Source organism: Ovis canadensis, chromosome 17 (genome assembly GCF_042477335.2).
Source record: "Ovis canadensis isolate MfBH-ARS-UI-01 breed Bighorn chromosome 17, ARS-UI_OviCan_v2, whole genome shotgun sequence".
Classification (NCBI taxonomy): domain Eukaryota; kingdom Metazoa; phylum Chordata; class Mammalia; order Artiodactyla; family Bovidae; genus Ovis; species Ovis canadensis.
The window spans coordinates 67,489,893-67,502,657 of record NC_091261.1 but is presented as its reverse complement, the minus strand read 5'-3'; the positions used below and the strand labels follow the sequence as shown (position 1 = coordinate 67,502,657).

Below are 12,765 nucleotides of genomic sequence, written 5' to 3'. Positions count from 1 at the left end.
GTGGGTTGCCATGCCCTCTTCCAGGGGATCTTCCTGAACCAAGGATCGAACCCGCATCTCTTATGTCTCCTGCACTGGCAGGCTGGTTCTTTATCACTAGCCACCTAGGAAGCCCACTTGGCACCATGCTGAGTACCTAAATCCCACACGAAGAAAAGATTTGCCAGATCAAGTCTGGAAAGAGGTCACCTGGGTAAAAGCAAGGGCCCTGGCGTCAGACCAGCCTGGCTAAGTGCTGTTCCATCACTTAAGAGGTGGCTGATCCTGGGTAAGTTAGTCTACACATGTTATCATCTACAAGTTACGAATCATCCTAATTTGCAGGCTACTATGAGGCTTACAGATAATAAGTTAACAAGTAAGAGACAAAGACCTTTTGAGCACAGAAACCTAAAACAGGACTGACAGAGGCAACCCTTTCAAAATCAGAAATTGCTCATCACTAGCAGAAATGTCACAAATATGGTTTAGGAACAAGATATGCCAGAATAATATCTATAATGTGCATGACAGTTCTATGAAATTAAGTGACTCTTGTGACATAATAAGAAACGATGAAGAAGCCAATAAAAAGAATGGACAAGATATGAACAGATAACTCACAGATAATATATAGGAAGCCAGTAAGTGAATAAAAATTATCAACCCCACCAGTGATCAAAGAAACCCAGATTAAAACAATTAGCCATGCCCCAACCAGCAAACAGGAAAAGTTTTTAAAAATTAATAAGACTCAATGTTGGTGGAGATACTGGGAAATATCCTCGCATGGTCTTTCTAGAGAGAGTGACTGCCAGTAGGTACAGGGTTTCTTTTGGGGTGATGGAAATGTTCTGGATTAGAATGGTGATGGTAGTACAACACTGTGAATGTACTAAAAAAAAACCCCACTGAATTATACACTTTAAAATAGTGAATTTTAGGGAATTCCCCAGTGGTCCAGTAGTTAGGACTCCATCCTTTCACTGCTGAGGGTGCAGGTTCATCCTGATTGGGGAACTAAGATCCCACAAGCTGCATGGTGCAGACCTCCCCCCACCCAAAAAAACTAGTGAAATTTACATTATGTGACTTATATCTCATTTCTTAAAAATTCCCCCCAAACAGTTCAGTCAGATTTGGTCCATGGGGCACAGATTGCCAACCCCTGTCCTTGGGCAGAAAGTGAGTCCTGGTCCCTTATGTTGCCCAAGGCCAGGTGCAGTGCCTGACACAGAGGGGACACCCGGGGACAGTGTGCTTAATTAGTGAAGGGTCAACCATTCAAATGCCACTCACCTAGGAGAACAAGCACTTGCTGGCACACCAGGGCTCACTTCTCAGCATGCCCACTGTCCACACTGCACCTCTGAGGATTATTATCATAAACTGTGAGGACAACCTCACCAGGGCCAACACAATCCAACATACTTTGGCCCTGGCTGACTCACTGTATTTGTCTCCTGAGGCCGCTGTAACAAAGGACCACAAACTGGGCGGCTTAAAACAACAGAAATTTTTTCTCACAGTTCAGAAAGTCTGAAGTCCTAAATCAAGGTGTCAGCTCCTTGCCCTGTATGAATTTCTGGCCTACAGAAATCATGAGATAATGATTGTTGTTTGAAACCATTAAGTTTAGGGATAATTTGTTCCATGAACAAATTGAACCTCTGTCATTTGTCAACAGATAAATGAACCTTGTCTGTTTTGTTCACGACTCCATCTCCAGGACTTAGAAACTTGTGCCTGGCATGTAGTATGTGCTCAATTAGTATTTTCAAGAGAAAACCAGCTTGGACTAGAACCAAGAAGTTTCATTATGCATCTTTAAAGTTTGAAAGAAAGGAAGCAAAGCATAAGGAAGGGCATAGGGAAGGAATGGAGTGAGAGTTTGGAGTTAGCAGATCCAAACCAGTATATATAGAATGGATAAACAACAAGGTCCTACTGTATGGCACAGGGAACTATATTCAAGATCCTGTGATAGGGACTTCCCTGGTGGTCCAGTGGCTAAGACTCCACACTCCCAATGCAGGGGACCTAGGGTCGATCTCTGGTCAAGAACTAGATCCCACATGCCCACATTGAAGATTAACGATTCTGTGTGGCACAGCTAAGACCTGGCACAGTCAAATAAATAAATATTCTGTGATAAACTACATTGGAAAAGAATATTAAAAAGAATATGTATATATATATATGTATGTGTGTGTATAACTGAATCACTCTGCTACCCAGGAAAAATAACACAATATTATAAGTCAACTATACTTCAATTTTTTAAAAATTAATTTTAATCAATAAATTAATTTAAATTAATGATTGATTTTGTTAATAAATAATAATTAACAATACTTTGATTTTTTAAAAAAAGAAAATGGGAGGAAGATATGAAAGGAATTCAGTTCACTCCAACACCCTGGGATCTCTTTCCCAGAACTTCTTTCAGAGAGTTGTCCCAGAAGACAGGAAGGTGAGTGGACCCCAACCCCAGGACAAGGCAAGGCAGACTCACTGATCTGTACCACACAGCTGGCTCCCAACTCCGGCCCCACTATGTGGCTCCCGACACACTTGAACTTCTTGCCATCTGACAGCTGGGACTGGCTCAGCATCTCCACCCCCAGCTTTGATGTTCCCACGACCACACCTCCTGGCTCTTCTGTCCACAAGAAGTCTGGGTCTGGATATCCCCCAGCCCAGCGACAGCTGAGCTGCAGTGAGAACAATCCTGGCGACACCTCTGCCCAGCACTGGGGGGCTGACGGAGGGGGAGCTGCAAAATACCGGAGAACATGGCCTTAATCACAAGCTAAAATGAGCCACTGGGCTGACTCTAAGGATTATAGAACCAGGGTATCAAAGAAACAGCAACTCCAGTTAGTGTACCTTGAAATAAATCCTAGCACAAATCAGTGCCTGGCAAAAGTCGGGTTTCCCTTGCTGGGTATTAAGTCTCTGAAGAGATTTGCATTTCTCACTAGCCACATGTGGCTATTTGATTTAAATTAATTACAAATTTAGCTCCTCCATCATACTACCCACATTTCCTAGTAATCACATGTAGGAGGTGGCCACTGAAGTAGACCACACACAAGAGAATATCTCCATCATCACAGAAAGTTCTACTGGACACTGCTGATCCCTGGAGGGCATAACAGGAAGAGAGAGACTTATTCATCACCAATCCTCAACACACACTTTTTTTTTGCTATGTGCAAATACAATTTAAAAATATATATCTATAAAAATTTAACAAATTACAAACTTGTAATGTAACCCATGTAGTCATAATTATACATAAAATAGTTATGTATTATGTATATATCATATATTTATATATTTTATATAATATATATTTTATATAAAAGTATTTTCTGTAATATGCAAATATTTTAAATACTTTATATATTTTATATAATATACATAAATAGAAATCTGGGTCTCATATGGGTGGATATGTGGCATCTACAAGAAAAATTATTGGAAATACATCAAAACGGTGGTGAGAGTACAAGTGATTATTTTCTTCTTTCTACTCATCTGTGTTTCCTGCAACAAGGAAATGACTTTATATAACTTTATACACAATAAATGTCATTTATGATAGCGAGCATTGAGATTTACAAAGGCTCTGAATAATGTATAAAGTAAGCGTGTCATTACGCTGTCTACTAATTTGTTGTTCTCATGCTCCCTTTCATTAGCATGGATGATGAGTGCGCCCTGCATTTCTACAGTGGTTTTCCTCCACTGAATGTGTGCATGAGTATATTTGGTTGTTTCTTCACCTGCAAAATAAAGCTTCATGAACTACGTGTTCTTAGCGCTAGAGGGCCTGAGTGAATGGATAACATGAGTAAGGACAGATGAATGGATAAACAAATTGTAGTAGATCCATAAAACAGATACTCTTCAGCCATAGGTGAAAACAAGTACTGACACAAGCTGCAGCAGGGATGAACCGTGAAAACATGATGCTAAGTGAAAGAAGGCAGTCCCAGGGATTTCCCTGGTAGCCCAGTGTTTAAGACTCTGTGCTCCCAGTGCAGGGGGTGAAGGTTCCCTCCCTGTTTGGGGAATTAATGATCCCATATGCCATGCATTGCAGCACCCCCCCTAAAAATATTAACCTCCATTTAAAAAAAAAAAAAAAACAAGAAGCCAGTCCCCAAAGGTCACATAGTGTATGATTCCATTTATATGAAATGTCCCAAATAGGCAAGTTCATAGATATAGAATGTAGGTTAGTGGTTGCCAAGGTCTGGGAAAAGAGGGTTTGGGAGTGACTGCTTAATGGGTACAGGGTCTCCAATTTGGGGTGGTGAAAATGTTTTGGAAATAAACATGATGGTTGCACAACACTCTGAACAGACTCAATGCCACTGAATTGTACATCTTAAAATGGTTAATGTTACATTATATAGTTTCACCTCAAAAAAAAAAAAAACTTTAAACCTGGCATAAATTCCCTTCTGTGGCTCACAGGGACTCTCCCGTACCCCTAGTTAGCAGCGAGCTTTCAGAAAAGGCAACATTCTCTCTGACATGCAGTTCGGGTGTGTCCGTGTGTGTCAAGGGAACCACAGAAGCAGGTTAGGACCCGTGTATCAGGGAATTCTTTGCGCACAAAGGGAGGCAAAAACACACAGGTCACAAAGGGTCAAGGTGGAGGAGAGGAGGAGGGGAGCATTTCTTACGCACAGTAGACCAGGAGCTCGGTGGTCACCTTTCGATGTCTCCCGCTGAGCACGTTTTTGGCCAAACAGGTGTAGTTCCCTTGCAAGTTCTGTGACATCAGTAACAGCGTGAAGCAGCTGGCTGTCAGGTTGTTCCCGAAGAGTTCAGTGGTGGAATCTGGGGCCTGGAACCACCACTCAACCATGGGCGGAGGCTGGGATCTGCTGCTGCAGCTGAAGTCCACCTGGGAGCCCTTGGCTGCATAGAGGGTGCCGTTGGGGAGCCTGCCAGTGCTGGAGATGTTGACCTCAACCTGAGAGGGGCCGTCTGCAGACAACAGGGCAGTGGGGAAGGCAGAAGAGTTAACTGGAGCCCTTCACCAGCATTAAGGGACACAGAAACGATCAAGCAGCAGCCAGTGAAGATGACAACACTACTTACTATGTGACAAAGGCTTGCTGAGTGCCCTCAGGCATGCTCTCATTTGTTGCTATTGTTAAGTCATGTCCAGCTCTTTGCAACTCCACAGACTGTAGCCCGCCAGGCTCCTCTGGCCATGGGATTTCCCAGGCAAGAATACTGAAGCAGGTTGCCATTTCCTTCTCCAGGGGATCTTTCTGAAGCAGGGATTGAATGTGCATCTCCCTTATTGCAGGGGGATTATTTATCAGTGAGCCACCTGGGAAGCCCATGATATCACTTATTATGTGACAAATGCTGTGCCAAGTGCATGCTCTCATTTACTCCTGAGCAATGACATGAGCTTTACTGAAGGGATCAATCCTTATACAATAGGGAAAATGCAAACTGATCCTTTTCAAAAACACTGATGAGTGGAAAGGGTATCTGTGCATTAAAGAGTTAACATAGCAGGACTTCCCTGGCAGTCCAGTGGTTAGGACTCTGTGCTCTTACTGCCTGGTCAGGGAACCACAAAACAAACAAAAGGAGAGTTAAGGTAACAGACCTGGGTACGCTTTCCTTAGAAAAGCCTGTCTGTAAGGTTGGCCTTGGCTGGTGACTAAGACCTTGGATTTCAGGGGGGTTCCCACCATTCCCAGAACTGGTAAGAGTGGGGTTCACTGGGTTTATGCTAAGCACCTGCTTTCCTTCTGAGAGTCTAGAGTTTTGGAATGTTCTGGGCAGAGGATGCCTACATGACCAGCCTCAGTAAAAACCTAGGGCACTGTGTCCCTGATGAGTGTCCCTGGGAGACAATATTTCAGACGTGTGGTCACAACTTGTCGCTGGAGGAATTAAGCATGACCCATGTGACTGCACTGGGAAAGGACTCTTGAAAGTGTGCTCCTGGCTGTTCTGCGAATTCTCCTAGGGAATCAGTGAGCCTGGGAGTGGTCTTGGGGACCCCCACACAATGTCACACTGAAAGAGAAGGAACACTGGTTCTAGCCCCGATCTTGAACTCCACTTATTAGCTGTGTGACTTTTGGCAAAATATTAAACCTCTCTTAAGCCTCTGTTTTCTCATCTGAAAAATGGGGGGATGCTAGAACCCATCTTATGCGGTTGTCATGACAACTAAATGAATTACCATTATACAGTATTCAAAACAGTGCCAGAAATGTCCTCTCACCATTTTTATCCAATGCACCTAAAATGCCACATCCTCTTTGATGAAGAGATCCATCACCTATTTATGCTAAAGTCCTGTAGAGTGTTACCACTGCCAGAGACTTCCTCTTAAGAAGAGTTCAGAAAGGGCAATGCTTGGCCAAATGAATAAATCTATGACTGTAGAATTTTGAACAAAAATATTCCAGAAAGGACTTCCCTGTTGGTCCAGTGATTAAGAATCTGCCTTCTAATGCAGGCGACACGTGTTCGATCCCTGGTCCAGGAAGATTCCACATGTTGTGAAGCAAGTAAGCCCATGTGCCACAACTACTGAGCCCTCAAGCTGCACCTGCTGAAGCCTGCATGCCTAGAGCCTGTGCTCCACAAGAGAAGCCACCGCAATGAGAGGCTCAAGCACAGTGAAGAGTAATCCCTGCTCACCGCAACTAGAGAAAGCCTGAGCGCAGCAATGAAGACCCAGCACAGCCAAAAAAATTAATAATTTTTTTAATGCCAGGAGGATACATTATTAGAGGGAGGAAACAGCCTTCCCAGAGCCCCTTGAAGTACAGAAGCTACTTCACCTATTTGGGGGCCACTGTGTAACTATAGAATTGTTTCTGAGAAAACTATTCTTGACAATATCCATTTCTAGTTGGAGCTGGCTTCTAATAGTTGCAATGATTTGCTGGAATCATGTCACTTCCCACAGAGGAAAAGTTATACTGTGGTTTGGGAGGTGCTCAAAATCTCCCACTGAATGTTGGCAACTAGCTGGGTAAGTATGTGGACCGGCAGGTCCTAGGGAGTGCCCATAGTTGGTGCGCACCCGGTGCAGCACAGGGTATCTCTGTGGTATTAGTAGCCACGTCTGGACCAGCAGAAGTATTGTGGTAGACTGGGCAGCCTGGGTCTACCAAACTGTGGTCTGGAGGGTCACAAAAGCCTGTCATGAACAGTGCAGACTCCCAGAAACTGACTGGGAAGGGCTTTTGACCAGCACAATCCTCAGAAAAAAAAAAAAAAATAGTGTTGGATACAAGGAATGGATGAGAATGAAGCAGATGAAAGGGTTAAAAAAAATTAAATGAGGGAAACTGAAGGGTTTTCTGAATTGAGTGTTCAAAAGTTACAGTTCATCTATAAACCCTTGGGTTGAGTCTGCTTTTTTTTTTAAATTTTTTTTTTAATAGTTCTAGAATGTAGGACTCCTCATTCCCAACCTAGGGCTTAGGAATCAATTTATCCTCAGTTTTATTTGCTTATTTATTTTTTGGCCACACCACTTGGTTTGTGGGATCTTAGTTCCTTGACCAGAGATCAAACCTGTGCCCTCTGCATTGGAAGCATAGAGCCTTAATCACTGGGCCTCAAGGGAAGCCCTGAGTCTGCTTTCTTAATTAAAGCTGATGCCACCCATATAAGATGAACTTAATAAATGTGTGTGTTCTAAATGCTCCACCAAAAAAAGCTGATGCCATCTTCTTAAACCCTTGGGGTTCTTCCCCTACTCTGACTATGAAGAAGGCGGCACCCATTTCCATCCCTCCTACCTTTCTCTCCACCCTGCTGCTATTCCTAAACAGAAACCACCAGCCACTTCTGCTTGCAAGATGATGGTGGCAATCACTCCAAGAGACAGATGGGGAGGAAACAAAAATAAAACAGCAAACAAACAAATAAAATACAGAGTGGTTACAAAGGTTTAGCATCTTACAGAGGCCGTGGTCATGTCAAGTTCTGACTTGTGGATGAACACCTTAGCCTAATTGTTATGGGCATGGACTCTGGACCCAGACACACCTCGGTGTAAATCTTACAGCCACTTCTAGACAGACAACCTCGAGCAAGTGTCCTTCCCTTCTCTTAGTCTCCTGTCCTTCCTGTGAAATGAAGAGAAAAGGAGTAGCTTCTGCCACCAGGTTACCAAAGGCTCCAATGAGATGAAAGAAGAATTCTTACCCTGGTATTTTGACATGTGGTTAACATTCTATGGGCTTTTCCTGTGGCTCAGCTGGTTAAGAATCTGTCTGCAATGCAGGAGACATGGGTTCGATCCCTGGGTTGGGAAGATCCCCTGGAGAAGGGAAAGGCTACTCACTCCAGCATTCTGGCCTGGAGAATTCCATGGACTGTATAGTCCATGGGGTCGCAAAGAGTTGGACACAACTGAGCAACTTTCACTTCACTAATATTCTATACATGTTAGCTAACATTGTTATCAATAGTACACCTGTAGACTGATTCTAGAACAGGCATCAGCAAATGATAGTCCACTGTCTCTTTTTGTACACCCCACAAACTAAGACAGTATTTACAGATGAACTTTCAAAATCGATTTGAGAGAAAACACTAACTTTGAACCTCAACTAAGTGAAATGTTATCTCCCCAACAAAGAATTCCATTCTTCTAATTAATAGGCCTTCTACCAAAGAGTACTCAATTCTCTGGTAGTCCACTGGTCAGAACTATGCTTTCGCTGCTGAGGGTGTGGGTTCAACCCCTGATTGGGGAACTAAGATCCTACAAACCGTGTGGAGCAGCCAAATTAAAAAAAGAGAGAGATGAAATATAGAGGCAAATGTAACAACCCCATTGACTCCCTATCTCCCGACTGGCCACTGTTCCTGTTCAAAAGGCCAAAACCCAGAGGCTGTTATAAGCATATGTCTCTGCTTCAGATGAGCTGGGCAAGACTTGAGTTAATCAATCTTGGGCAAGGGCCATTCCATCTTCTGATGAGGCCAGCAATCATTCTTCGGTACACCCAGCACCCCCTTTCTCTAGGACCTTATGTTGTGCCAGGGCACAGTGTCACTGCCACCATCACAGAACGTGTACAAATCAGATGGGCCCAATTAGTCAGAGAACATGGGGCTTTCTCAAGACTCCCTTTCCTGCAAGTCTGGCATGGCAGTCACATCCCTGGCTAGACAGAAGCACTCCTATCCTCCAAACCCCAACTGAATCATCCAAAGGGGCTCCTGAAGGTTGATAAAAACCAGCTTCCTCATTGCTCATGTGCCCACCAGCTCCAATGCTCCCTCAACATTTGCCTGGCCTGGGAAAAACAGACACAGCGAGAGGCTGGCATAGTGTACCACTCAACTCCCCAGTGGCTGAGAAATGATCTCTTGAAAGAAGCACAAAGTCTACTGCAATGTGTTAAGGTCCATGCTACCCATTCTAAAGGCAGAAAGTGGAGAGGAACTAAAGAGCCTCCTGATGAGGGTGAAAGAGGAGAGTGAAAAAGTCTGCTTGAAACTCAGCGTTTAAAAAACTAAGATAGTGGCACCCGGTCCCATCACTTCATGAAAAATAGAAGGGGAAAAAGTGGAAGCAGTGACAGATTTTATTTTCTTGAGCTCCAAAATCACTACAGATGATTTTAAAGCCATGAAATTAAAAGATGCTTGCTCCCTGGAAGAAAAGCCATGACGAACCTGGTTGTTTGTTGTTGTTGTTTAGTCGCTAAGTCATGTCCAACTCCTTTTCGACCCCATGGACTGTAGTCCAACAGACTCCTCTGGCCATGGGATTTCCCAAGCAAGAATATGGAAGAGGGTTGCCATTTTCTTCACAAGGGGATCTTCCCAATCCAGGGATCAAACCCACATCTCCTGCATTGGCAGGTAAACTCTTTACCCCCTGGGAAACCACCTGGGAAGCCCATGACAAATCTAGACAGTGTATTAAAAACCAGAGACATCATTTTGCCAACAAAGGTACCTATAATCAAAGCTGTGGTTGTTCCAGTAGCCATGTATGGATGTAAGGGTTGGACCATAAAGAAGGCTGAATGCTATACTTTTGAATTGTGGTGCTGGAGAAAACTTTTGAAAGTCCCTTGGACTGCAAGGAGATCAAACCAATCATTCCTAAAGGAAATCAATCCTGAATACTCATTGGAAGGACTGATGTTGAAGCTGAAAATCTAATACTTCGGCCACCTGATGTGAAGAGCTGACTCACTGGAAAAGACTGGGATGCTGAGAAAGATTGAAGGCAAAAGGAGAAGGACATGGCAGAAGATGAGATGGTTTGATAGCATCACCGACTTAATGGACAGGAATTTGAGCAAACTCTGGGAGATAGTGGAAGACAGAGGAGCCTGGCATGCTACAGTCCATGGGGTTGCAAAGAGTCGGATACAACTTAGTGACCGAACAACAAGAGCTAGCCCCCCAGACTTTCTGCAGGTAAACACACGGCAGTTCTAACATCATGCCCACCCAGTCTGGAGGCAAAAGGGGATGGGTAAGGCAATGGAAAAAAACAGCCATGGAAATTCTGAACTGCTCTGGACTAAGGGATTTCTGTACCCTCAGAAGCAGCAGCCCCAATCCTGATGGCTAGATTCTTCAACCACATCATTAAATTAATAAGGAACAGTGCAGAGCCCTTGCTCCTGAAACAAATAACAAAATCACATCACAGCACCCATTCCAGGCAGGTTGAATCACCCCTGGCCTATAGAAAACCTTCCTCCCTTGAAGATAGAGGCACCAGATGCCCACTGATAGATAAACAGAGATCCAGGTGGTAAAGAGGGTGAAAGTTACCAGCCCTCATACAGCCAGCTTCGTGTTTCTGCAGCATTTCTGTCCATTCACACATTCAAGGTAATTTTCAGCTCTTTGTATGTTTTGGATATTGATCCCTTATCATTTGCAACTGTCTTCTCCCATTCAGTATTTGGCCTTTCCGTTTTGTTGACAGTTTCTTTCATTGTGCAAAACTTTTCAGCCTTATGTAGTCTCATTTGTTGATTTTTGCTTTTGTTCCCCCTGCCTGAGAAGACATATCCAAAAAAAATTACTGGGGAATAAAAAGAAGACAGCATTCCAAGCACTGGGACAGTCACAATTGTGTGTCTGACAAGATCAGAGTTGTAACAGAATAGACAGTGAGGTACAGAGTGATAGAAGGATCTTGGATTTGATTGATGTTGCAAGGCCACTGAATGAGCTTCCTGAACCTGAATAGGATGGGAGCAGCACCACAGAATCTGTTAAATAACAAGAAATGTAGTGGACTGACGTGGCCTTACAGTACCTCCATGACAGTGTTCCTCCCATAAGAAACCGATGCCTGGCTCCTTGTTCATCATCAGATTCTTTTTAAAATACACAGATATAAAACATTTTTTTTTCAGTCTCCTAACTTGAATCTTTTAGTGATAGAGCAGCACTCAAAAATGTACAACTAATTTTACAGTAGCAAAATGGTATATATACCATGTACATACCATGTATGTACATGGTATATATACCATGTACATACCATGTATGTACATATATATACATACAGATATATATGTACATACCATGTATGTACATATATATATACAGATATATATATATATATATACATAATACAATGGAATACTGCTAAGTTGCTTCAGTCGTGTCCAACTCTGTGCGACCCCAGAGATGGCAGCCCACCAGGCTCCGCCGTCCCTGGGATTCTCCAAGCAAGAACACTGGAGTGGGTTGCCATTTCCTTCTCCAATGCATCAAAGTGAAAAGTGAAAGTGAAGTTACTGAGTTGTGTCCAACTCTCAGCGACCCCATGGACTGCAGCCTACCAGGCTCCTCCGTCCATGGGATTTTCCAGACAAGAGTACTGGAGTGGGGTGCCATTGCCTAATGGAATACTATCCAGCCATAAAAAAGAATGAAATCTTGCATTTGTGACAAAATGAATAAACCTAGAGAGCACTATGTCAAGCGAAATAAGTCAGATTGAGAAAGACAAATACTGTATGATTTAGATATGTGGAATATAAAAAACAGAACCAATGAACACATATAAAAATCAGAAACAGAGCCACAGATACAGAGAACAGGTGGTTGCCAGAGGGCAGGGAAGTGAGGAGAGGAAAGATATAAATGAAGGAGATTGAGACTTTCAGTTACAAAATAAATGAGTCATGGGTATGAAATATACAGTGTGGGGAATTCAGTCAATAATTATATAATACCTCTGTCTGGTGCCAGATCATAACTAGAGTTATTGCAGTAATCATTTTGAAAAGTATGGAAATGTCAAACCACTGTGCTGTGTAACAAGAACTAACATAGTGTTGTAGGTCAATTATATTGGGTTGGCCAAAAAGTCTGTTTGGATTTATCTGTAAGTTTGGCCAACCCAATAGTTCAAAAACAAACAAATTCATAGAAAAAGAGATCAGATCTCTGGTTACCACAGGTAGGCTGATGGGAGGAAGGGAAACTGGACAAAGGTACAAACTTCCAGTTATACGATAAATTAGTATTAGGGCTGTAATGTGTAAGACGATAAATATAATTAACACTGCTGTGTGTTATATATGAAAGTTAAGAGAGTAAATCTTAAGACTTCTCATCATAGGGAAGATTTTTTTTCTATTTAATTTTGTATCTATATGAGATGAAAGATGTTCACTGAACTTATTGTGGTCATTTCATGATGTGTATAAGTAAAATCATTGTGCTGGATAGCACAATGTCAATTATACCTCAATAAAGCTGGAAGAAAAAAATTTTTTA

The 12,765-nt window shown here is 42.8% G+C and overlaps 1 protein-coding gene across 1 annotated transcript in view; it reads right to left on the bottom strand.

The window, feature by feature from the left end:
• VSIG10 (V-set and immunoglobulin domain containing 10) overlaps positions 1-12,765 on the bottom strand; it is a 40,664-nt gene that overhangs the window by 13,022 nt on the left and 14,877 nt on the right. Inside the window, exons 3-4 of the mRNA XM_069557961.1 lie at positions 4,684-4,986; positions 2,495-2,755 (exon numbers count right to left, since the gene is read on the bottom strand). Coding sequence (XP_069414062.1) covers positions 2,495-2,755; positions 4,684-4,986 — 564 coding nt within the window. The remainder of the gene's footprint in view (positions 1-2,494; positions 2,756-4,683; positions 4,987-12,765) is intronic.